This window comes from Xenopus laevis, chromosome 1S (assembly GCF_017654675.1).
Source record: "Xenopus laevis strain J_2021 chromosome 1S, Xenopus_laevis_v10.1, whole genome shotgun sequence".
NCBI lineage: Eukaryota > Metazoa > Chordata > Amphibia > Anura > Pipidae > Xenopus > Xenopus laevis.
The window spans coordinates 83,830,198-83,857,058 of NC_054372.1; the positions used below are offsets into that span (position 1 = coordinate 83,830,198).

A 26,861-nucleotide genomic window follows, 5' to 3' on the forward strand; every position below is an offset into this window, starting at 1 on the left:
TAACAAATACACTGGTAAACTGTTGATTAGCAGCTGTGTATAACTAGATTTTAACTGCACAGTACCTCTTTAGCTGCTGCTAAATTAACCCTAGCATCTTTATTAAGTAAGTGAAATGATATAGTGACTTGTACAGAATGGTCATTTGAAATAATAAAATTCTTCCAAACATGGATATGTGTGTTAGGTTGTTACAGGCAAAGCCAGTTACTATGGTAACAGAAAGTAGGGCTAGCACAGAGAGAAACAAGAGAATATGTTCTCCACTGTGTTTGGCTAGTGCAGGGAAGTCAGCATTAAGTGCCATACTGCAAGATTAAATAAATTCCTGAGAAACTTGGAGGGAAGCAACACTGCATATCCATGTTGTCTTATTTCTTTAAAGAATTTAAAGGAAAACTATTCCCCCAAAATGAATACTTAAGCAACAGATAATTACATATTAAGTGACATATTATAGAATCTTACCCAATGACACATACTGCTTAAAAGGATATTAATATTTCTTCAGATTTCTTAGGGTTTTTACTGTTGGTATGTGAGTTATGTCAGGTGGAGCAATTTCCTTAAGGAGCAGCTAGTTGGATAAACCTAGGTATAATATTAAAGCATGATTGCTCAGGTAACAATATACGTAAAGGAGAACTAACCCCCTCCCCACAAACAATGGTTTGCACAAACCTTGTTTTACTGGGAGTTTATACATCTGCCCACACCTTTGTTTTTTAATAAATGTTTAGGAATTTCTTCTCTGACAAATGTCCACAACAGTCTGTGCTCTGACAGCAAGAGTCACACATATTCTGTAAAATAAATAAATGTCTTATTAATAAAATTAATAAATGCCTAATTAATGGTGCTGAGTGATGTCAACAGTTATAAACATGTTTTACAATGTCACACGAACTAATCAAAACTGGTGTATTACCCTACAAACTGTACTTAAAACTATATTAGAAGTAACCAGTAAAAAAACACGCAGCGGATAAAATCTAGGGTTTGTTAACATTCTTTGCAACATCAGTGGAGGCAGTGTCAAACTGGGGGACCCAGGGCCCACCGGGTCTGCAGCTTCAGGGCCCCCCAGCTGCAAACTCCTCTATGCCGTTGTTTCATTCCCCCCCCCCTCCACACGCACAAGCTTGAACGTTTTTCAGGCACTGAGGTAGATGAGATGAGGGAGTGGGTCTGGACCGACGGGGCCCACAGGGTTTTTTCCAGTGTACCGCCTGCTCAGTCCAACCCTGAGTGGAGGAGTGGTAAACATTCCAGTGGAGAAGATAGACAACCTAGAGGCACACTTATCAATGGTCGATTTTCGAATTCATGTGAGTTTTTAAAAATTCCCCCTAAACTCCCATAAATCCGAAATTCTAAATTTATTTTAAAAAAATATAATTTTTAAAACTCGGATGAATTAAATTGATCCGAAAACTCGAAGCGAATTCGATACAAAAAACTTGATTTGAGTTTTTTTCTCTGAATATCAGGAAGGCTGCAAATAGCTCCAAATTGATCCTTGGACCTCTCCCATTGACTCAAACAGCAATTCATCCAGGTTTTAGATGGCGAATAGTCAAATTCAAATATAAATCTAAAATGTAATTCAAATTTTTTAAAAGATCGAATTTGAATAACTCCCTAGTCAAATTTGACAGTTTTGACCATAAAAAAATTTGAAAATTCAACCCTTTATAACAGTGCCAGAACTACCAGGGGTGCAGGAGGTGCAGCTGCACAAGGGACCCTGCACCCTGGTGGGGCCCGCAACCCAGGAGAGGAGTACCGAGTACCGACGACTACTCCGTGGCACCAGCATAAAAATACCTGTCCCTGCAGACACTTCCTCCCCCACTAACTAATGGGCGTGTACACAAGCGTGCATTCGCGCATGCGCGTTAGCAAGCGTGCGTATGCATATTAGCTTTTTTGCCACAGGTTGCGGATCTGGGCCTACAGGGCCCACTGGAGCCGGTCCAGGCCAGTCCAACCCTGGCTGAATACGGTATATATAAATATAGTGGCAGAGAGGGGAGAGTGGGGGGGGTTTTGAGAGAGTGAAGGGGGGTTTGAGAGAGTGCAGGGGGGTGTTGAGAGAGGGGGGGTTTGAGACAGTGTGAAGGGGGGTTCAATAGAGTGGAGGGTTTGAGAGTGTGCAGGGGGGGTTTGAGAGAATGGAGGGTTTGAGAGTGTGCAGGGGGGTTTGAGAGAATGGAGGGGTTAAGAGTGTGCAGGGGGTTTGAGAGAATGGAGGGGTTGAGAGTGTGCAGTGGGGTTTGAGAGAATGGAGGGGTTGAGAGTGTGCAGGGGGGTTGAGAGAGTGCAGGGGGGGTTGAGAGAGTGCAGGGGGGTTTGATAAAGTGGAGGGGTTGAGAATGTGCAGGGGGGGTTTGAGAGAGTGCATAAGGGGTTTGAGAGAATGGAGGGGTTGAGAGTGTGCAGGGGGGTTAGAAAATGTTCAGGGGGGTTTGAGAGAGTGCAGGGGGTTATTGAGAGAGGGGGGTTTGAGAGAGTGTGCAGGGGGGTTTGATAGAGTGGATGGGTTGAGAGTGTGCAGGGGGGTTTGAAAATGTGCAGGGGGGTTTGAGAGAGTGCAGGGAGGTTTTGAGAGAGGGGGGTTTGAGAGAGTGTGCAGGGGGGTTTGAGAGAGTGCAGGGGGGTTTGAGAGAATGGAGGGGTTGAGAGTGTGCAGGGGGGGTTTGAGAGAGTGCAGGGGAGTTTGAGAGAATGGAGGGGTTGAGAGTGTGCAGGGGGGTTTGAAAATGTGCAGGGGGTTTGAGAGAGTGCAGGGGGGTTTTGAGGGAGGGGGGTTTGAGAGAGTGTGAAGGGTCGTTTGATACAGTGGAGGGGTTGAGAGTGTGCAGGGGGGGATTGATAGAGTGGAGAGGTTGAGAGTGCAGGGGGGGTTTGAGAGAGTGTGCAGGGGGGGTTTGATAGAGTAGAGGGGTTGATAGTGCAGGGGGGGTTTGAGAGAGGGGGGTTTGAGAGAGTGGAGGGGTTGAGAGTGTGCAGGGGGGTTTGATAGGGTGGAGGGGTTCAGAGTGTGCAGGGGGTTTGAGAGAGTGGAGGGTTTGAGAGTGTGCAGGGGGGGGGTTTAAGAGGGTGTGCAGGGGGGGGTTTGAGAGGGTGTGCAGGGGGGGGGTTGAGAGGGTGTGCAGGGGGAGTTTGAGAGAGTGTGGGGGGTTGAGAGAGTGTGCGGGCAGGATAAATGACTGCCAAATACAGCAGGGGAAAAGGGCGCCAGTATTAGTTCAAATTGTCCAGGACTCTAACAGGCAGGATGAATGGATGGCAGACAGTGGTGGTGCTGCTGCAGGTTCCTCCTTTCCACCCACCCCCAAGACAATCAGTGAAGAAAGAAAGAAGGCAGGCTGGTAAGGATACAAATCACATTTATTACACTGCATTGTGGTTTTTAACCCTTTCCTTGCTTTCAATAGCAACAATTTCAGTTGTGTCCTCCTATTTGGGGTATTTGTACATGGAATTGACAGTGTGCCACCTTATGTGATTTCTGGGGTTATTTATTCATGGGATTGCCACTGTATCATCCAACTATGAGTTCTGGGGGTATCAAACATGAAATTCTTACTGTGTTCATCCTACTTTTAGTTCTATTATACTATTATACATGGAACTGCAACTGTGTTTATTCTGCTTAATGTTTTAATAATTAAATTGCATCAGTGTCTTTTATCTCAGAATGATGAGATTTGTGCTTTAGGTACAGCTAAAACAAATGTTTAGCTATTGATATATTTAATATTTCTACCATAGTGGGCATGGTCTAAATTCAGCAGGAACAGTCCCCTAAGTTTGCTCATAGTCTGTACAGAGAAATCCCATAAAACTATGGCAGCATAGGTATTCCCCTGTATTAAGCACAATGGTCACAGAACCCCTCAGTGACTTCTAATATCCTTATCATTTACAGTAGGGGGTACATTATCCCTTATAATACATAAGTGATACTGTTCCCTGTATAACTCAGGCCTGCTGTCTTTATATGGTCACAGAACAACCCCTTACTGACTTCTAATATCCTTATAATTTACAGTAGGGGGTACATTATCCTGTATATCATTATAATACAGTAAAAGCTCAATTTTACGTGTCTATTTTACGTGGAACTTTTAACTGTTGTTGCTTCTTTTTAATGACTCATTTGTGTATTCATACCTCTTTTTTCACATTTCAGTCTCTTATTCAAATCAGTGCATGGTTGTAAGGGGAATTTGGACCCTAGCAACCAGACTGCTGAAATTGCAAACCGGAAAGCTGTTGAATAAAAAGCTAAATAACTCAACAACCACAAATAAAATAAAATGAAAACCAATTGCAAATAGTCTCAGAATGTCACTCTCTACATCATACTAAAAGTTAACTCTTAGGTGAACAATCCCTTTAGGTGGGGGCCAGTTGTAAATTTCTGTACCAGGGCCCTTAGGGGTCTAGTTACACCACTGCTTTATAAATATGCCCCGTAATATGGGGTATACAAGTGTATTGTCAGGATATAGTTGGTTGGAAGGTGGTAGAGAATCAAAGTTAGTTAACAGGCAGTATAGCAACAGGAAGCAAAATGTAAAAGGATCCTGTCATGGGAACACATGTTTTTTTTCAAAATGCATAAGTTAATAGTGCTGCTCCAGCAGACTTCTACATTGAAATCTTTTTTCAAAAGAGCAAACAGATTTTTTTATATTTAATTTTGAAATCTGACATGGGACTAGACATACTGTCCATTTCACAGGTGCCCCCAGTCATGTGACTTGTGCTCTGATAAACTCTTTACTGCTGCACTGCAAGTTGGAGTGATATCACTCCCTCCCTTTCCCCCCAGCAGCCTAAGGCTATGGACACACAGGCTGTGTTCAGCGACTGAGTAATTTTGCAGGCTGAGAGAAGCTCAGTGCCTCTGCTCCATTGATTTGAATCAGATCAGCCTGTGTGCGGTCACACAGATGCAAAGGTCAGCCCAATTAAGCAGGTTGAAAACAGCCTGTGTGTTCATAGCCTAACAAAAGAGCAATGGTAATTTAAGCAGATAACAGCTCCCTGACACTTACAGCTCCTTGTTACATATAAGAATAGCACTCAATAGTAAAAATCCATGTCCCACTAAGACTTCTTCAGTTACATTGAGTTGGATAAACAATAGCCTGCCTGAAAGTAGTTCCTTCCTGAAGTGATGGATCTTTTCTGAAAGCACAGGATAAGGCAGAATGACCTTAGATGGCTGCCTACACACCAATATAACAACTAAAAAATAATATACTTGTTAGTTCAGGAATAAAATGTTATATGGTAGAGTGAATAATTTGCAGTCTAAACCATGTAATTTATGACAGTATACATTTAACCTCTCATTCACTGTCTTCCAGAAGCCAAGACATGTGGACAACCAACAGGAGTAAATATATATTTATAATAAGGAATTTATACATGCATTTTCTTTCTTCTCCAGCTATAGGCTTATTTTCATTGCAATATTTATCCAATGAATAGCTGTATGATCTATACACATTATTATTGTTTTCAGAAATGGCCCCTTAATTGGAGCTCCCCATAGATGTTCTCTGGTCTCTGTCTGAGACAGGCTTCAGTTCCCAATCAGGTCCTGCTAGCTGCTGATTGGTTCCTATCCTACAGTGCAGTGAGCTGAGTGCCGCCGTCTCCCCTGCACAACCAGATAATTCAGGGAACAGGAAGTGGAAGAGAAGGGAGGTATTATTAGTAGTGATGGGGGAATATATTCGCCAGACATAGATTTGAGGTGATTTCCGCATTTCGCTGCCCGGAAATGTTTTCGTGAAAATTCCACTGTGAAAAATTCAGCGTGACAAAATAATTGTCGTCCGTCAAAATTGATGCGCACATAAAAATTGTCACACATCAAAATTATTCTGATGCCCATTGTATTTGGACAAAAGAGTCGTGCATTAAAAAAATTGTTGTCAAAATGATCGCGCATCAAAATTATTTTGACACCCAGTAACTTCAATGCGTTTTGTGAATTTTTCGTTGTTTCGCAAATGTTTTAGAAGTTTCACAAATTTTTCTCTAAGCGAAATGGGACAAATTCGCCTATCACTGATTATTAGGGTTTATGCAGACATATTCAATAAATCAGCTACTTTTTAAAGCATATTCCTTCCATATTTAAAAAAGAGTATAATGCACTGGTACATTCTTGTTTTTTAAATACGTGTACAGCAGAGCACAATTATAACCATATTAGTATGCCTTTGTTTTATTATATTTATTTTTTCTTGTACTAGACTGTGAACAGGCCTGCATACGATGCTTCTTCAAACCAGCCTCTTATGTGCTTGCCTTGTGCTGATGGGGGGTCTAGGGGAATCTGTGTTCCCAGAAGAGGCTGTGCCAATTACCAAGACTGGAGTTGAATGTGAGTTACATTTTTATAGATTTTTTTCTTTCATGCAATGTGTCCTAGTCCAATTCAGCCATCCTGCAATGTTTATCTTCCTGAAATTAACTTATATACTGTAAGCTTTCCTGTATGTTTACTGAAGGTTCTAACTATGCTATTAAATATGTTGTCCCAAATGCTTCTTCTCCAATCCTTCTGCTTGTTTTAAAATAGAATGGTATGCATAAAGTGGTATACTTATTTTCTCCAAAAAAACTTTACCAAATGTATGATAAAATACAAAATAATTTGACCATTGTCCCCCCTCACACACACATAATGTGTTCCCAATTTGAAATTAACATCTGGTATTAACAGAAGTCTGTCACATGCAGAAATAAAGAGCCTAAAAAATATTTTAGTTGCTCTTCTATGACAAGAAAAACACAAACAATTTATTGATTCTGTTTGTGGTATACTATCAGAAAACAACTGAAAAAAAAAGTTTTTTGAACAGGGGTGAATTAATACACAGGCCCAGTGTGATCAGGGGACCATCTAACTTTTTTCAATTATTATTTCTATTTTCTTTTCTTTTAATATTTATTTTTATTTGTACTGCTGTGTCTGTTTGGGTGCATGTGCTTGAAGAAGAAGACAGACAAGGCACGTGCATATGCACTCGATTGCACTGATGCCTGGATCTGCACCAGTGTCGAACTGGCCCACTGGGACTCCCGGTGGGCCCAGGTGTCAGTGGGCCCTCTTGCTTCTAACCATTTGGCCTATTTCATGTCATTCCCCATTCCTTTATGGTAAAAAAGAGGCTTACTAATGGAAGTATAGTATAGTAATAATAATAAAATATAGTAATTACATATAAAAGACTAGGAGAATAAAGAGGTTGACTTCAGAGAGGAGGAATAATAGTTTGCAAAGTGATCCCACCATGGGCCCATCATCTAAAGTTTTCTGGTGGGCCCCTGGCATTCCAGTCCGACACTGATCTGCACACATCCGGACCCAGCAGTAGCCAAGAAGGAGGACCTGTGGATGTAGGCTAGGGACCTCACACCTCATTAATCTGCCACTGGTTTAGAAAATGAGAAACCCCATAAAGGTACTAGGGCTCACAGTAACGGAACTAGGTGGGGGCAGGCCTTGGTGCGGGCCGTGCAGCCAGGCCCCCCCACCCTCGTCAGTGCGCATTTAGTTTGCGGCTGCAGCCTACTCCAGCCGGCTGCAGCGCACACAATCTGCCAGGGGGGCCTGCGGGGGTGCGGGCCCTGGCCCAGTTGCACCCCTGCTCCCCTAAGGGCTCATTGATGTCCACAAGCACAGTGGGCACCTTGCGTTTTACCCCACTGTGAGTTGCTCAGTCCTTCTTGCCTTTATTTCTGAATTTGGCGCAGATTCACCTATTGACATAGGGGGACCCTGGAGCAGGGCCACCATCAGGGGGGGACAGGGGGGACAAGCGTACCGGGCCCGGGCACGAAGGGGGGCCCGGCAGCGCTGCATTTTTTTGAAGATCCGGGCCCCCCTTACGAGCGCCCGAGCCGTACGTCATTCCTCTTCAGTGCCGAATGCGGAAGTGCCGAAAAGCCGAAGCCGATGCGCCGAAAAGACCCGAAGTCACGGAAAAAGCCGAAGTCCCGAAGTCACGAAGCGCCGAAAAGACCCGAAGTCACGAAAACAGCCGAAGCCGAAGTCCTGAAGCAGCGCAAAGACCCGAAGTCACGAAAACAGCCGAAATTGAAGTCCTGAAGCGGTGAAAAGACCCGAAGTCACGAAAGGAGGCGAAGTTGAAGTACTGAAGCCATGAGTTCAATTCTACTGAACACCAGTTTGTGTTTTTTTTTTTTTTTAATCCCCTGGCCACCAATGTATTATTTTAATATTCTATAGGCCCCTGCCACCAATCTTTTTTTTAAAACTTTTGTTTTTGGGGCCCCAATTTTTTTTTAACTCGTAAGGGGCCCCTTGCCACCATTGTTTTTTTTTGGTTTTTTTTTTTAAAAAAAAATTAATTTTCTTTTTGGTGGCCCCAAATTTTTTTAACTTGTAAGGGGGCCCCTGCCACCAGTTTTTTTTTTTTTTTTCAAAAAAAAATTATTTTTTTAAATTTTTTTTGGGGCCCCAATTTGTTTTTAACTTGTAAGGGGGCCCCTGCCACCATTTTTTTTTTCAAAAAAATTTTTTTTTTTTCCAAATTTTTTTTTTGGGGCCCCAATTTGTTTTTAACTTATAAGGGGGCCCCTGCCGCCTATGTTTGTTTATTTTTTAGTTTTTTTTTACATTTTTTTTTGTTGGGGCCCCAAGTTTTTTTTAACTTATAAGGGGGCCCCTGCCACCAATGTTTGTTTATTTTTTAGTTTTTTTTTACATTTTTTTTTGTTGGGGCCCCAAGTTTTTTTTAACTTATAAGGGGGCCCCTGCCACCAATGTTTGTTTATTTTTTAGTTTTTTTTACTTTTTTTTTTGTTGGGGCCCCAAGTTTTTTTTAACTCATAAGGGGGCCCCTGCCACCAATGTTTTAAAAAAAAAAAAAAAAAATTTTAATTTTTTTTTTTGGGGCCCCAATTTTTTTTTATAAGGGGGCCCTGACCATCAATAGCTTTTTACAATTTGTGTGGGGGGGGGTTACTTTTTTAGCGTTGATGTCTGTGTGGTCTTTTAACTGCGATGTGGGCGGGATATGGGGCGGAGCTTGGTCGTCAGTGTGGGCGGGGCCCAGGGGGCCCCAAAAATTTTGTTGTACGGGGCCCCGTGATTTCTAATGGCGGCCCTGCCCTGGAGCTACCTCCACCTCCTGACCAGTTTGTAGCTTCAGTGTTTCCTTCACCCAGCGTCCATAGGCACAGTACACTTGGACCTAAAGAATTGGGCATAGTCATCAATTGCATGGCAAATGCCTCCAGATGGACATCCGTGTAGGTGCATTCAATTTGCGGTGAAAGCCATACACAGTTGCGCTCAGTTGCAAATCCAGCGCAATTGTGTCAAGAGATTTCCCATTCATGTCTGCAATGATGCTAGAATTCTGGGGAAAATGGGGCATTTTGGGAAAAGCATGACAATCGTCCTCACTGCACCTCATTAAGTGAATGCATCCAATTGTGGCTTTGATGTTTTATGGGAACAACAATGAGAAATGCAGCCCTTCACATAACATTCAGAGCAACATTAAAATAGTATCATATAATTTGTAAATGCTTTGTGATCAAATTGCCTTGACCCCAATCAGAAACTATTCTTATCGGTCTTTGACCTTCTTTTTTCCTTTGTATTATATCATTTTAAGTTGTTTATGCCACCTTATTGAATTTCTGTTTCAAATTACATTCTCAAGTGTACTTTCTCTGTTTTTAATTCAGACCTTCAGACATACCCAGTGTTCTTAGGAAAGGGTCCCAGCAAGACAGCTGAGAGAGAAAGAGATCATCTTAACATTCAAAAAATATTGATGGTGAATAGAACACTGTATGTTGGTGACAGGTGAGGAACAAAGAAAAGGAGATTGACTTTTAGGGTCCATCAAAAGGGAATATATGCCACACTGTACACTGTGTGTGTGTGTATGTATGTATATTTGTATTAATATAGCGCTACCTGCATATGCAGTATTGTGCAGAGAAAGAAGACAATAATGGACAACATGAGGAACAATACAATAGAACATTATCTAAATACAGTAGATAAAATGACAGTGCTGTATTCATGAAGAGCTAGCTGGGGAGACACGTATATGATCCCCATACCAGCCACTTCACATTATTTGGACACACAAGTTAGGGAGCACTGATGTGCACAGGGTGCAAAGGAGCCTTATGCAGGCACATGCACAAGGAAGCCTTGTACTCCTCGGTACCACACTCTGCACCTTTTATTAAATGAGTGCTTAGGGGTGTGATTTTGCACTCCTTATTGCTCCAGCACAAGTGTCCCGGATGCAAATCTGCCTAGTGCTAATAAATAATCCTCAAACATTTAACTTTATATGCTATCCCCTGGTTCATATCTGCTACTGCATTTACAGTATGTGCCAGTGGGTCAATGCAACATCATTGTTTCTGTAACGTTCGTTGTTGTTTAGTTCTGTTTTTGGGTTTGCCAATAAAAATATCAGAATTTGTCTAGACTTATGGGGTGCCGTTTGTCCCAAATACATTCTGTATACAAAACTATCTCTAATACACAGAATGAATGTCTCTCGTGGTATATAAGTATTTATGACCATACACAGATAAATATAATATACAAAAGACTTATTTCTATTAAAGAATGAAAACAAAATCTGGTTAGTGCACAAAAGGATGTCATTATATCACAAACTCCATTCTGTACAGTTTAACAAGCAATCTGTCTCACAAATGTATAACCTCCATGTAACGGACACACTTATGTGCAAAGTTACTTATAGAATGAATTATGTAAAAACAAAGTTGGACATAATATATAATAGTGTAACTAACTAGTGCTTGTCAAGCTAGATTTGAATGACAAAATAGATATCTGTGACAGAAAGCAAGATTTTATAGCACAGGATTCATTCTTTCCACAAAATGACAGTTTTGTTTCACAAAACAGATAAAATAACCATTCTGTGAAGCAACACTGTCAGTCACATTCCTGAACCAATAAGAACAAAGCTTATTGCCATATACAAACAAGATGAGAAGTGGCCAGCTCTGCTCCACATGGCTAAGGCAAAGTATCTGACCTGCTATAGAGGGCGCCCTCTAATGTCCCCTGTGCTGCATAGTAATAAACATGAACAAACCTTTCCTAAAAGAGCTGCTGTTAAACACTACAGGTTCATAAATGGAAGTTTTTACAAATGGCTGAGAAATATAATGCTGCACTTATAATGATTGTAGAGAAAGAAAAGTATGCAAAACATAAATATGATCATTTTAAGTGATATGGCTATTCTTATTGTAGTAACCTGTTTGTGTGGCCATTTTGGTTAAGGGCATTCCTGCTGTTTTGCCATTATTTTATGACTCACTCCTGTTCCTCTTCCTGTCTAAGCTGAGAGCAATAATGGGACAGGCCACACCCACCTGCCATCTTCTATTAAATGTACCAGAAGTTACTGTGCTTGTCTGGCTGCTTTGCCTGCCTCTTAGAGTCAGTTATAAGTTTTGTATATGATAGTTAGACTCCAATGTCTCCTCCTAGCTGTAATCTTGCACCAATTAGCTTGTAGTAGTCTCTTAATAATGTGCTTAGCTATAGTTCAACTACTACATAATAGATTTAGCCAGCGACTTGGGACTGATCATGTGCATCGCACATTGTGTATAGTATGATGTGTAGGTTATATGAACATCCACTCCTGAGTATTGTGTGTAAACAAAAGGCTTCAGGACTTCAACTTCACCTCCTTTTGTGAATTCGGGTCTTTTCACCGCTTCGGGACTTCAGCTTCGTCTTTTCGGCACTTCCGCATTCGGTAATATGTGCAATGGCCGCACGGCTTGGGCGCTCTTAAAGGGGACCCGGCTCTTTGAAAAATGCAGCACTTATGGGCCCCCCTTCAGGCCTGGAACACTTGTCCCCCCCTGCTGGCGGCCCTGGACATGCATGTGACATGGGCGCAGTTGTGCTCTCTGCTCTAGTGTTGTGCCCCCCTTGACCCACTCTGATGTGAAAGGGTTAAGCACTGGGCAGGTAAGGGGACGGCATCATTAGTCTTTTGTTATAAATAAATATAAAGCATTGTATAGCTTCTTGCTTCTATAAAAATAGATTATGATCCCCTAAAATTGCCCCTGCCTAAATGACCCCCTTTTGTTTACACACAGTACTCAGGAGTGGCTGCTCATATAACCTACACATCATACTATACAGAATGCGTGGTCATACCTCCCAACATTTTGGTAATAAGTAAAAAGAGGGACAAAAAATTTTTTGTCATGTAGCGCGGCAATTTTTTGACCACACCCATTTTTGTGGCCACACCCCATAATTACCATGTTCATTTTACAAAGTTTGGCAGGTTATAAAAGTTTGAAAATATTTCTCCTTATCTAAACTGTTAAAATTACTTATTTTTTTATCTCAAAATTGTTACAAAGTATCTTAGTTGCACCTGTTAGCTGTACTGGCCTCTCTGCCAAAAGCCAATTAAGTTAGAAATTTTGGACACAATAAAGATCTTTACAATTTGAATTGGTGCCTGCTGGAAGTCTGCATACATTGAGTGCCTGCTCCTTTTTACATTTCGGTTTGTCCGCCCCCTATGCTGAGGGCTCAGGGCAGTGCACCTGGGCCACTTCCCTTACGTGGTGAGTAATTTGTTTACCACATTGAAATACAATACAGATGACTTCTTGTAAGTTAGAAATTTTGTTTCTTTTTCTGGCTGTTCAGTGCAGAGAAAAGAGGGACTTTCCAGTACAAATGAGGGACCTCAGGTTGAGCTGTCAAAAGAGGGACTGTCCCTCTGAAAAAGGGACAGTTGGGAGGTATGTGTGCACATGATCAGTCCCAAGTCTCTGGCTAAAGCTATTATGTAGTAGTTAAACTATAGGTAAGCACATTATTAAGAGACTACTACAAGCTAATTGGTGCAAGATTACAGCTAGGAGGAGACATTGGAGTCTAACTATCATATACAAAACTTATAACTGACTCTGAGAGTCAGGCAAAGCAGCCAGACAAGCACAGTAACTTCTGGTACATTTAATAGAAGATGGCAGGTGGGTGTGGCCTGTCCCATTATTGCTCTCAGTTTAGACAGGAAGAGGAACAGGAGTGAGTCATAAGATAATGGCAAAACAGCAGGAATGCCCTTAACCAAAATGGCCACACAAGCAGGTTACTACAATAAGAATAGCCATATCACCTAAAATGATCATATTTATGTTTTGCATACTTTTATTTTCTACAATCATAAGTACAGCATTATATTTCTCAGCCGTTTGTAAAAACTTCCATTTATGAACCTGTAGTGTTTAACAGCAGCTCTTTTAGGAAAGGTTTGTTCATGTTTATTACTATGCAGCAGAGGGGACATTAGAGGGCACACTCTATAGCAGGTCAGATACTTTGCCATGTGGAGCAGAGCTGGCCACTTCTCATCTTGTTTGTATATGGCAATAAGCTTTGTTCTTATTGGTTCAGGAATGTGACTGACAGTGTTGCTTCACAGAATGGTTATTTTATCTGTTTTGTGAACAAAACTGTCATTTTGTGGAAAGAATGAATCCTGTGCTATAAAATCTTGCTTTCTGTCACAGATATCTATTTTGTCATTCAAATCTAGCTTGACAAGCACTAGTTAGTTACACTATTATATATTATGTCCAACTTTGCTTTTACATAATTCATTCTGTAAGTAACTTTGCACATAAGTGTGTCCGTTACATGGAGGTTATACATTTGTGAGACAGATTGCTTGTTAAACTGTACAGAATGGTGTTTGTGATATAATGACATCCTTTTGTGCACTAACCAGATTTTGTTTTCATTCTTTAATAGAAATAGGTCTTTTGTATATTTTTTTTCTCTGTGTATGGTCACAAATTCTTATATAACATGAGAGACATTCATTGTGTGTATTAGGGATAGTTTTGTATACAGAATGTATTTGGGACAAACGGCACCCCATATAGACTAGCATATTAAAGTCTGAATACTAAAACTCAAAAAATTTGAGTTTTTTACTATAAAATCTGAATTTTTGTGGAAATTAAAATCAAAATTTTAAAGATTTATTATGCCCCGAGGCTGCAAAAAGTCTAAATCCTGCCATCTCAGACCTGCCAAGATTATATACAGTTAGGTCCATAAATATTTGGACAGACAACTTTTTTTCTAATTTTGTTTCTGTACATTACCACAATAAATTTTAAATGAAACAACTCAGATGCAGTTGAACTGCAGACTTTCAGCTTTAAATCAGTGGGTTGAACAAAAAGCTTGCATAAAAATGTGAGAAACTAAAGCCTTCTTTTTTTTTAAATAATCGCTTCATTTCAGGGGCTCAAAAGTAATTGGACCAGGGGTTCAAAAGTAATTGGACAATTGACTCAAAGGCTATTTCATGGGCAGGTGTGGGCAATTCCTTTGTTATGTCTATCAATGAAGCAGATAAAAGCCCTGGAGTTGATTTGAGGGGGGGGGTTGCTTGTATGTGGAAGACAACATGCAGTCAAAGGAGCTCTCCATGCAGGTGAAACAAGGCCATCCTTAAGCTGTAAAATCAGAAAAAATCTCTCAGAGAAATTGCTACAATATTGTGGCAAAATCTACAGTTTGGTACATCCTGAGAAAGAAAGAAAGCACTGGTGAACTCAGCAACGCAAAAAGACCTAGACGTCTACGGAAGACAACAGTGGTGGATGATCGCCAAAACGAGTGAACAACACTCTCCAGGAGGTAGGTGTATTGTTATCTAAGTCTACCATAAAGAGAAGACTGCATGAAAGTAAATATAGAGGGTGCACTGCAAGGTGCAAGCCACTCATATGCATCAAGAATAGAAAGGCTTTGCTAAAAAAAAACATCTTAAAAAGCCAGCACAGTTCTGGAAAAACATTCTTTGGATAGATGAAATAAAGATCAACGTCTACCAGAATAATGGCAAGAAAAAGTATGCAGAAGGCGTGGAATAGCTGATCCAAAGCATACCACATCATCTGTAAAATGGCGGAGGTAGTGTGATGGCTTGGGTGTGAACTAGTGTTTATCCATGATATGACACAGGACAGAAGCAGCCAAATGAATTCTGAGGTGTTTAGAGACACTGTCTGCTCAAATCCAGCTAAATGCAGTCAAATTGATTGGGAGGTGCTTCATAATACAGATGGACAATGACCCAAAACATACAGCCAAAGCAACCCTGTAGTTTATTAAAGCAAAGAAGTGGAATATTCTTGAATGGCCAAGTCAGTAACCTGATCTGAACCCAATTGAGCATGCATCAAGAATAGAAAGTCTTTGCTAAAAAAAAACATCTTAAAAAGCCAGCACAGTTCTGGAAAAACATTCTTTGGATAGATGAAATAAAGATCAACGTCTACCAGAATAATGGCAAGAAAAAGTATGCAGAAGGCGTGGAATACATGCATCAAGAATAGAAAGGCTTTGCTAAAAAAAAACATCTTAAAAAGCCAGCACAGTTCTGGAAAAACATTCTTTGGATAGATGAAATAAAGATCAACGTCTACCAGAATAATGGCAAGAAAAAGTATGCAGAAGGCGTGGAATAGCTGATCCAAAGCATACCACATCATCTGTAAAATGGCGGAGGCAGTGTGATGGCTTGGGTGTGAACTAGTGTTTATCCATGATATGACACAGGACAGAAGCAGCCAAATGAATTCTGAGGTGTTTAGAGACACTGTCTGCTCAAATCCAGCTAAATGCAGTCAAATTGATTGGGAGGTGCTTCATAATACAGATGGACAATGACCCAAAACATACAGCCAAAGCAAGCCTGTAGTTTATTAAAGCAAAGAAGTGGAATATTCTTGAATGGCCAAGTCAGGAACCTGATCTGAACCCAATTGAGCATGCATTTCACTTGTTGAAGACTAAACTTCAAACAGAAAGGCCCACAAACAAACAGCAACTGAAACTGAACTGAAACCAAGAATCTGGTGATGTCCATGAGTTCAAGACTGCAAGCTGTCATTGCCAGCAAAGTGTTTTGAACCAAGTATTAGAAATGGACATTTTTTTTTCAGTTTTTTAATTTGTCCAATTACTTTTGAGCCCCTGAAATAAATTGTTTGTGTTAAAAAAAGGCTTTAGTTCCTCACATTTTTATGCAATCTTTTTGTTCAACCCACTGAATTAAAGCTGAAAGTCTGCAGTTCAACTGCGTCTGAGTTGTTTCATTTAAATTTCATTGTGGTAATGTACAGAACCAAAATTAGGGGGAAAAAATCGTTTTGTCCAAATATTTATGGACCTAACTGTATAAGTCAGGGATCCCCAACCTTTTGAACCTGTGAGTAACATTTAGAAGTAAAAGGGGGTTGGGGAGCAACACTAGCATGAAAAATGTTCTTGCGGTGCCAAATAAGTGCTTGGCCATTTGGATATCAATCAACCTACATTGAGGCTCTGTTTGGCAGTGCACCTGGTTTGAGGCCACTGGGAGCAATATCCAAGGGGTTGAAGAGCAACATGTTGCTCATGAGCTAATCCGGCTATTGGGGCAAAAAAGTTCAAAAATGTGGATTTTATGGGAAAAAGCCCAAAAAAAATTTAGCAATTCAGGAAAAAAATCAAGACTATCATACGATTTGGGTTTTCGCTTGATTTTATTGAGTTTTTTCCTAATCCGATTAAATTGAGCCTTTTTAATAATAAGGTCAAATTGTGGATTCTAGTTTGGATGGACTTTTTAAAATAATCATAGAATAGGTGAAGGCTTAAAATATGTTTCTTTGTCTAGAGCCTTTATGTCCCCTTTTTAGGGATAAGTGTAGAGTCAATTTGTTTCATTCTCATTCTTACAGTATCTTTTTTTAGGGATGCTTTGTATCAAATCATGTTGGATTCTTACAGCACAGAGCTGCAGTATCATAAGGTGAGCTTGAGAGTAATCAAATGCTTGAGTTGTTTAATGTACATATGCCTGCTAGTGTGCTCTAAAGGTTGATTTGGATCTCTACGAAAAACTGTTACTCAGTAGTGTTCTCCAGAAGATGTAATAATGTTGGAGGACAATCAACACTTAATACAGGTATATAAATTCCAACCAAGGCTGTTATATCATAAAACTACTAACAGGGAATTAATTCCCCACAAGATTGGGATATGTTGCTAAATCTTCAGTTGCTGATATGTACATCTTGACCAGAGAATTTTCTACAAACAACTCCATTAAACTTCCATCATGCTTTGCTTATTTTTAAAGCAAGTTTTAATGCAAGTTTCTCAACTACTTGAGAAAAAGATGCTTATTTAACTGGTAGCAAGTTAACTGGTAACTGGATGCCCCTGGTAGCAAGTGGGGCGCAGCTTTCTCAGCTCGTTTCATTGGCATAGTGCCCCTGACCTTAGACCAGTGCTGTCTACATTCAAATGTAAAAAGAATTAGGGAGCAATACAAGCATGGAAAAGGTCCATGGGATGCCAAATATGGACTGTGATTAACCATTTGGTAGCCTTTGTGTGGACTGGCAGCATACAGGAAGCTCAGTTTGTCAGTACACCTGGTTTTTATGCAACCAAAACTTGCCTCCAAGCCAGGAATTCAAAAATAATTACCTGCTCTGAGGCCACTAAGAGCAACATCGAAGGGGTTGGTGAGCCACTGGTTGGGGATCACTGCTGTAAACATATATGAGAGAACTCTGCTGTGCTATGCTATTTATATTTTTGTGCAGCAGCTTACACATACAGTTGTGCATACATCAGGTAGAAATTGTACAATATTAGCTATTTTTGGAAAATACAAGTGATCCTGCTAAAACTAGAGAGTCACTTGGCTGGTTACTGAAGCATGGGGAAACTAAAGAAACTGTCAAAGGATCTGCAAGCAAAAGTAGTTCTTTATAAATCAGAAATAGGATATAAAAACCTATCCAAATAAAATGACTTTGAACTGTTTGAATTATGATCAAAAAGTAAAAAAAAATAGAGTTTTTGTCAGGTAGACTGAGAAAGGAAAGATCATATTTAACATGATCTTCCTTTACTGGTCAAACTCAATGACAGTACTCACCAGGATAGACCCTCCCTCTGCTCCCATCAGAAAGACCTCCCAAATCGTAAGTCCACCACCACCCTGGAACTGGTGTCTTTGTAACAAGTTTCTAGTAACTACAGAAAAAGGAATGGGAAGATACTGACATGGAGTTCATCCAGAAAAATGTATCAGCGCTGCGCAATATGTTGGTGCTCTACAAATACTTTATAATAATAATGATACACATTTATACCAACCCCTCCACTGAACCATCATTGTGGAGATTTCAAACATGTAGTTCATGCTAGACCACCAAAGACTTTGTAGGACCTTTTTTGCTAAGAAGTGTGGGCAGTGTTACTGCCTGAGAAATTAAAGGGTCTCATTCACAACTATATCAAAAACTGCAGTCATTGATGATAAAGGGAATACATAATATTAATAAGGTTATATAAACATTTGAACAGGATCATTGTATTATTTCCTTTCCTGCTATGGTTTGTTTAATCATTCCACTACTCTGTGATGTCTAATACAGGTATGGAATCCATTATTCAGAAACCCATTATCCAGAAAGCTCAGAATAACGGAAAGGCTGTCTCCCAATTACCACATTTTTTTAAATGATTACCGTTTTCTCTGTAATAATACAGCAGTACCGTGTAATAAAAACAAGTTATAAAAAAATGATATAATAAACGCTTATTGAAAGCAGAACCAGCCTGTTGGGTTACAGAAAGATCCATTAATTGGTAAGCCACAGGCCCCAAGCATTCTGGATAACAGGTCCCATACCTGTAGTTTCATTTGAATCACATTAAAATTGGCTTTGCCTCTTGTTTATTAAATATGGTCGACAATATCTACCAGGGGTGTAACTTGTGAGCCCAACTGTATGTTAACACAGTAACATTGCAAATTTCAAAAGCCTACTTCACAGTTTCCCCATTATTCTTTTTCTCTTTAACATTTTTCGTCATAGTGTCCTGTCTTTTTCTCCCTACTTTTGTTTTTTGCTGTTTTATTCTGTCATCTGCTTCTCTAGTTTTTTAAATAATGTTTAACTTCTGATTCTCCCTTTCTTCCCTTCTGTCACATTTCTTTGTTATCTAAGAAAGCCCAAATGCTAATTACTATACAACGGCAGCTCCTTTGCTACTTTAAAACACTCACCCAATTAATAGGCCCATACTCCGAACCCCTTCTTGAGACAATCAATCAGTGTATCTTGCAAATACAGTGCTCCAACTTGGTGGTTTGGGGCAGTGCCCCCACAGCAAGAGGAGACACCAGTCAATCCGCACCGATATGATACGCACTCCACGGACTTCCATGTAGTGGTAAAATTAAAGCAGCTTTATTTATAAGTGGAGCTATTTGTCTGGTTAATTCCGATAACGATCCAGACTCCTCCATGCTAACTAGTTAGGTGACTCCCTGGCAGGAAATATGTTTATGAAATAAAGCTGCTTTAATTTAATCACTGCTTGGAAGTCCGTGGAGTATGTGATATATTGGTGCCGATTGACTGGCATTTCTTTCATAGTCTCCTTAGTCTGTTTTGTTCTTTATGATCCCCATCCATCATACTGTTTGTCTTTCCCAGCTGCTCATTAACGCAAATACAGTATTATACTTTTATTTAAATCTGTTTTTTGGCTAGGCTGGTATGAAAATGTTTGACTTTTTTTTTTATTTTATAACAATGATTGAGTTGTAAAAAAATATTCTTAAGTACATTCATGTTTTTTTCCACATTTTTTCTCTTATATTGTGGAAAAGCTAACTCTTGAATTCGATTTGCCCCTCAGACTCACACATTAAGCAGTTTTCTATTTGTAGTGCAAGTATGTGCTAGGGTGACGTGAAAAAGTTAAAGGGATACTGTCATGGGAAAAAAATTTTTTTTTCAAAATTAATCAGTTAATAGTGCTGCTCTTGCAGAATTATGCACTGAAATCCATTTCTCAAAAGAGCAAACAGATTTTTTTATATTCAATTTTGAAATCTGACATGTGGCTAGACATATTGTCAATTTCCCAGCTGCCCCAAGTCATGTGACTTGTGCGCTGATAAACTTCAATCACTCTTTACTGCTGTACTGCAAGTTGGAGTGATATTTTCCCTCCCTTTCCCCCCCCCAGCAGCCAAACAAAAGAACAATTGGAAGGTTACAGATAGCAGCTCCCTAACACAAGATAACAGCTGCCTAGTAGATCTAAGAACAACACTCAATAGTAAAAACCCATGTCCCACTGAGACACATTCAGTTATATTGAGAAGGAAAAACAGCAGCCTGACAGAAAGCATTTCTCTCCTTAAGTGCTGGCACAAGTCACATGACCAGGGGCAGCTGGGAAATTGACAAAATGTCTAGCCCCATGTCAGATTTCAAAATTGAATATAAAAAAATCTGTTTGGTCTTTTGAGAAATGGATTTCAGTGCAGAATTCTGCTGGAGTAGCACTATTAACTGATGCATTTTGAAAAAAACATGTTTTCTGATGACAGGTTCCCTTTAATTTTAGTATGTTATAGAATGTTATATTCTATTCTTTTTTATTGTTTTTGAATTGTTTTCTACCTCTTTCCAGCTTTTAAAATGGTGTTTACTGATCCCTGCAGCAAAGAAAAAAGAAAGATTGCAGTGTGAGGCTACAGTTTTATTATTATGCTGAGTTAAACTGGTCCCTAGCAACCAGATAGTTTCTAAAATTCCATACTGGAAAGCTGTTAAACAAAAATCTGAAAAAACTCAAAATAAAAAAATGAAAAGAAATTGCAAATAGTCTTAAAATATAAATGTTGGCATCATACTAAAAGTTAATTACAATGGTGAAGCACCCCTCGATTTTCTTTTTCTCCCCTGTCAGTTTCAACTCCCATGTATTCACTGCACTTTGCACCTTGTGTCAGATTAAAAAGGTAGGCGGTAGGGAAATGGCTCTGCTACACTTTGAGCACACACACCGGCCCTTCATAACTTGCTCACCTGGATAAGGCTCAAGTTAATCAAGTTAATCACTGAATATTTGTCTTAGGGATGACAGTATCCTTTTACAAAAGGAAATATTAGAAATTGTAGTTGTGCTTCATCTAGGGACTTATATAAATGCACTTTTATTTGCTGTTGTTTTGACCATGCATTTAAATTTTGATTTGTTTGATTTTTATATACAGAAATTGATCTGGAAATCAAATCACCAAGACATTAATGTATGCCGGATGAAAGGAAAGCAGGAGGTGGGAATTACACTACTCTTAGTCTTTCACCATAGACACACATGCACCTACACATACTACCTGTGATCTTGTGGATCTCTGTGGCATTCATTGACTACTGCTCTATTAGCATGCAGACATTGGTTAAAATTTCTGGCAATGTGATACATATGTTGTGATACATATGGTGTGATACAATGTGATACATATGGCACTTTAGACTGCATATGCTGTAAAGGGTATTTTACCTTTTAAGGATAGTTTACCTTTACAAACTTCGGGACAGATTTATCAAAGGTGAATTTCGAGCTATTTTTTGTGTGCTTCGACTAGGGAATAGTCCAAATTAGATTCGAAATTGCAAAAAATTCGAAAATTTGAAAATCGAAATTTATCATGTACTGTCTCTTTAAAAATTAGACTTTGACTATTCACCATCTAAAACCTGCCAAATTGCTGTTTTAGCCTATGCGGGACCTCCTAGGACCTATGTGGAGTCAATTGGTGGACTTTGAAAAATCTAAGTTTTTTGGGCGGAAAAACTTCGAATTGAATTTGATCAAATGCGCTATTCGATTCGGCCGAATATGGACCTATTAGATCGAAAACAGAGCTATTCGACCCAAAAAAAACTTCAACTTAATTTCGGTTGGTCTTTTTGAATTGGAATTTCAAAGTTTTTTCAATTCAAACTTTGACCCTTGATAAATATGCCCCTAAATGTGCTTTTTATTCAATGAATGCACATTATTTACATAATGATAGGTTTAATTAAACATTGACGCCTAAATAACTTTCTTTCCCTTGTGCAACACCCCTTGCAGTGACAATGTAATTGACTGTGAAAGTAGCTCCACTTTGATTTCTACTACACCACTGTTAGTTCTTTTGCCTACTAAAAAAATATTATGACCACAAAACTTTTAATGATGTAAAGCAGAAAATTCTTGCAATTTGTTATGTATTCAGTCCTCACAGTCAAAAGAATAATGAAGCAATTGCAAACGAGAACTTGACTATTCTTTTTTGTGATCTGATGTACCTTCATTTAACTCAGGGCAAACTCAAAATGAAAAAAAAATGGAATAACCCAATCAATCATAGCTGATCAGCTGACAAAAAACTTGGCCAGACAATGTTCTGTCATGTGTCTAACTTAGAAAATATGAATTTTAGGCAGCTGTGCCAAGTTTGTAGCATTTTATATTTACAATCACTTGGCCCATCCTACTATGGCTCCATAATTTGTACCAGATATAAAGCAGAATATGAAGATTTAGTGATATACTTTATTTACAATATATTGATTATAACCAGGGGTAGGCAGAAGAGGTACGAGCCTAGGATGGAAAGCTGGGGAGGCATCAGACATGTACCTTCTTCCCCTAGTCCGGTTCTCCCTGTCTCTACTCTCCTCACTCGTTCTGTTCTGTTCCCTCATAGCGAGTGACTGTGTGCATCTGTTTGCGCGCGTGCCTGCCTGTTTGCATGCACGTTCGTTCTCTCGTCTGGGGGTGGGAGGCAACATGACCAGCCAGGTTGCCTAGGGCATGCACTGTAAGCATGCACATCCCCACACATAACAGGAACTTTGTCCAGTCTGAACATTTATTTGTAAATAAAACCTATTAAAGAACAGAAAAACATTCCATAGTCTTTCTAGAAGTATAACTTCTAACGCTTTTACTCAGTAGCAGGACTATGATCAGAAACATACTTAACATTTTTGGGCTCAATAAGATTGTAAATGCCCCAAGCAGCATATTTAATTAAATAAAGTATAATCTGTGTTGGCTCTTTTGCTTTGTAGGACTCAGAATAATAACAGGATGTGCTATATTTTTATGTATTTTTATTTTACTTGTTGAAGTTGGAGAGCATAGAACCATATGGAATGGAAAAATGGAAAACACGATAAAAAAAATATGGATTATGGAAGTTTTGGTGGTGGTTCTGATGTTACCAGGATGCCTGGCAAGATATCACACTTTACAACACACCCAGCTTTTTGTTGAAAAGGTTTAACAGTAGAATAATCCCACGGTTGCACTGTGGCCAAATAAAACTGGGTGAAATACCTTTTCTACTACAAGCTGTGTTTGCGATTCCTAATAAGGGGTCCGATTAAAATCATGAGGAAACATTTTATGGTTTCAGTTAGAGGAGAAAACATTTCTCATAATTCAGTTCCAGTTGTTCCCATAGACTCAAAAGATTTTTCATGTGATTAAGAGTTAGATTTTTCATGTGATAAGAAAGTTATTCTTATTGAATTGCATCTGGCTCTATGGGTCAGTCTGGAATTGAATAAAGAGAAAAAGATGGTCATACAAAATTACGATCTTTCCTTTTCAAAAGTTCGATCATTTGTTTTCATGACATACTTACTAGCTGAATCAACAGATATGCCCGATAAAAATTTTCCGCCTTGGCGGATTGATGAGACAACTGATATCCAAGTCTTTTGCCAATATAGGTCATCTTGTCTACCACCATTAGTGCACCAAATATTGAACTTCTTTCGGAAGATAATATCTGTGCATGTACGGCCACCTTTAGTCTTTGTCACCTAACTGAATCTGGCACAATATGTGTAAAAACTACTTTGAACTTAAATGTCTCATATGAATATAAAAAAATCCATTCATCCAGTAATAATAAAGCATCTTGACACATAACCTCACAGGTCTTTGCACCTAACACTCATTGTCTCCTGAATCATTCACTTTGACCTCTTTCATTCACTGGTACACGTCCCAATCACTGGTCCCTCTCTTCCCACAGGACGAGTGCAGGAACTTTGTGAAGGTTCTTCTTTTGAGAGACTACCAAACTTTGTTCATTTGCGGAACCAATGCTTTCAACCCAGTGTGTGCTGACTACAGTGTACGTGAGATCCCCTTTGCAGGAAAACATTGTGTCCCCTTCCTGCTTCATTGATCACTCCCTCCCATACTGTTTTAGATTTGTTGTTCCCAAATAGTCCCTCTGTGAGAAACGTGTTTCTGCAGCTTTGCAACAGATAGTAGAAAACGTTGTATTTGTTGTTGTGCATCCATTCAAGAAGCAAATCATTCAAGGGAAACTGACACAAAAAAACTACATTTCAAAATATAATTGTACATTGGGGGGTTATTTACAAAAATCCAAAACTTTCTATTTTACATTTTTACTGTATTTATTGTTAAATTAAAAATCTGGTGCAGGAAAAGACTTGCATTATAGATAATGTTGACTGTTTGTCACTGATAGGTTTGCTTTTGTAAATAATCATTAATAAACCGACACTGTATTGCCAACCTGACTGTCCCTTCTCAACCTGAAAGTTAGCTTGTGTTTCTAATGCAAACAGACTACTGCTGAACAAATATGGCAGCCCCCATAGAGGAACATGGGGGATCAGATAGATAATGTAAAAGCATTTTAATTATAAAAAAATTATAAATAGCATTCAAAGACAATGTTATGACAGATGTTAAAAAAGGTTAAGGGGCAGATTTACTTGTGGGCGAAAATTAGTCAGCGACCGCTTTGCACCCATCGCTACACTTCGCCAGGCAAAAATTCGCTCAGACAATGCTAATTCACGCAAATGCAGAGTTTTGTCGTGGGCGCCGAATGCGTCATTTCTGCCTACCGCAAATTGCGCTCAGGTTAACTTGCATACGGCAGGAAATTTAAAGCTGAATGGATACAGCAAATACATTACATTACACAAGTCTAGGGAACCTTAATAAAGAAAATAGAGTTGTTATAATGCCCTACTCATTAGCCCACTTTATAGTTAATGTTCCATATGTTAGAAAATGTATGGGGGAACCCGGTTACCCAAAAAAAATTTAAGGACTTTTGCAGGCTATCACTCTGAGCTGGACTTAGACTTGATGGACTTTTTCCACTAAAAAAATATGATGTAATAAGTAGATCCACTCCAATGCACTTCGCCTGAACTGAGCTGGCGAAGGCAAGTCTGGTGAAAGAGGTAATGTTCAGTAAAATCCGCATTTCATTGATTTTGCTGATTAACGTCCATTCGCCAGAGTGAATTGTTACCTGGCATTAGAGTGTGAATAACCGCTAGCGTGTATCTCCTTCGCTTGTGAAGTGACGCTCGTGCCCGTTCGGTGAAGTCCCTGAAAGCGGTAACGCTGACAAATTGACGCTAGCGTTAGCCACTTCACCCTCGAGTAAATCTTCCCCTTAATGTTTGGTGTCAGTATCTCTTTATGAATAAAATAAATTAATTTCTACATTAATATCAAATGAGTCATTTAAATGTATTTTTATTTCCCGGCACCTTCAGACTGACACTCTGGAGCAGGTTGGAGATATTATTAGTGGAATGGCACGATGTCCATATGATCCCAAACATGCAAATGTGGCTCTTTTTGCAGGTAAATTCAAAACTGGTTATTTTGAAAGAACAGTGAAAAGATGAATGGAATAAGTACAGAGCCATACAGTTTGACACTTCTTAAAAGTTATCAGCCTCACCCCCAGTCATTACACAATATTCTCTTTTCTCCCTCTTTTAGATGGAATGCTCTTCACTGCTACAGTAACAGATTTCCTGGCTATTGATGCTGTTTTGTATCGCAGCCTTGGCCCACGTCTAGCTCTACGTAGTGTAAAACATGACTCAAAATGGTTCAAGGGTGAGGGAAACAACATTAGGCACAAATGTATTTTTATGAAATGAAACTGTGGATAAATTGTGTCATTTTCATAATATGTAGTCTGCCTTTTTGTTTTCATTGATAGTTTTGTTTTCTGCCCCTAGATCCATACTTTGTTCACTCAGTGGAATGGAAAGAGCATGTGTACTTCTTTTTCAGGGAGGTTGCAATGGAGTTCAACTACCTTGAGAAGGTGCCCATTTTATTTATCTAACTAATATACACCTAAATACCCTATATTTGTTTTATTACTTGTTATATACCAAATGGTTTACCTTACATCTATGAAGTTCCTTGCAAAGGTGTTTAGACCCTGATTAGTTATGTTATTTAAAAGAGTACAAAAGGTGTAATCTGTGGGTGGTGCCCCAGTAATTATAATCTCGTACCTGATACCCTGGACTGGTGCTTCTCTTCGTTAAAAAAAGTTAATCATTTCTTCTCTTTGTTCTGGGCTGGCACATGTGTAGGCTTTTTTCACTGTACTGTGCAAATGCCTGCCTGGGCCTTAAAGGGATACTGTCATGGGGAAAAACATTTTTTCAAAATGAATCAGTTAATAGTGCTGCTCCAGCAGAATTCTGCACTGAAATCCGTTTCTCAAAAGAGCAAAGAGATTTTTTTATATTCAATTTTGAATTCTGACATGGGGCTAGACATATTGTCAATTTCCCAGCTGCCTCATGTCATGTGACTTGTGCTCTATTAAACTTCAATCACTCTTTACTGCTGTACTGCAAGTTGGAGTGATATCACCCCCCTCCCTTTCCCCCCCCCCAGCAGCCAAACAAAAAAACAATGGGAAGGTAACCAGATAGCTCCCTAACACAAGATAACAGCTGCCTGGTAGATCTAAGAACAACTATCAATAGTAAAAACCCATGTCTCACTGAGACACATTCAGTTACATTGAGAAGGAAAACAGCAGCCTGCC

At 39.4% G+C, this 26,861-nt stretch overlaps 1 protein-coding gene across 1 annotated transcript in view; it reads left to right on the forward strand.

Moving 5' to 3' along the window:
* The window catches only part of sema6b.S (sema domain, transmembrane domain (TM), and cytoplasmic domain, (semaphorin) 6B S homeolog), a 57,656-nt gene that overhangs the window by 17,475 nt on the left and 13,320 nt on the right, over positions 1 to 26,861 (forward strand). Inside the window, exons 2-9 of the mRNA XM_018243530.2 lie at positions 6,282 to 6,412; positions 9,754 to 9,874; positions 16,868 to 16,925; positions 21,210 to 21,272; positions 24,036 to 24,137; positions 25,555 to 25,645; positions 25,787 to 25,906; positions 26,032 to 26,120. Of these exons, the coding sequence (XP_018099019.1) occupies positions 6,304 to 6,412; positions 9,754 to 9,874; positions 16,868 to 16,925; positions 21,210 to 21,272; positions 24,036 to 24,137; positions 25,555 to 25,645; positions 25,787 to 25,906; positions 26,032 to 26,120 (753 nt within the window). The 5' untranslated portion in view covers positions 6,282 to 6,303. The remainder of the gene's footprint in view (positions 1 to 6,281; positions 6,413 to 9,753; positions 9,875 to 16,867; positions 16,926 to 21,209; positions 21,273 to 24,035; positions 24,138 to 25,554; positions 25,646 to 25,786; positions 25,907 to 26,031; positions 26,121 to 26,861) is intronic.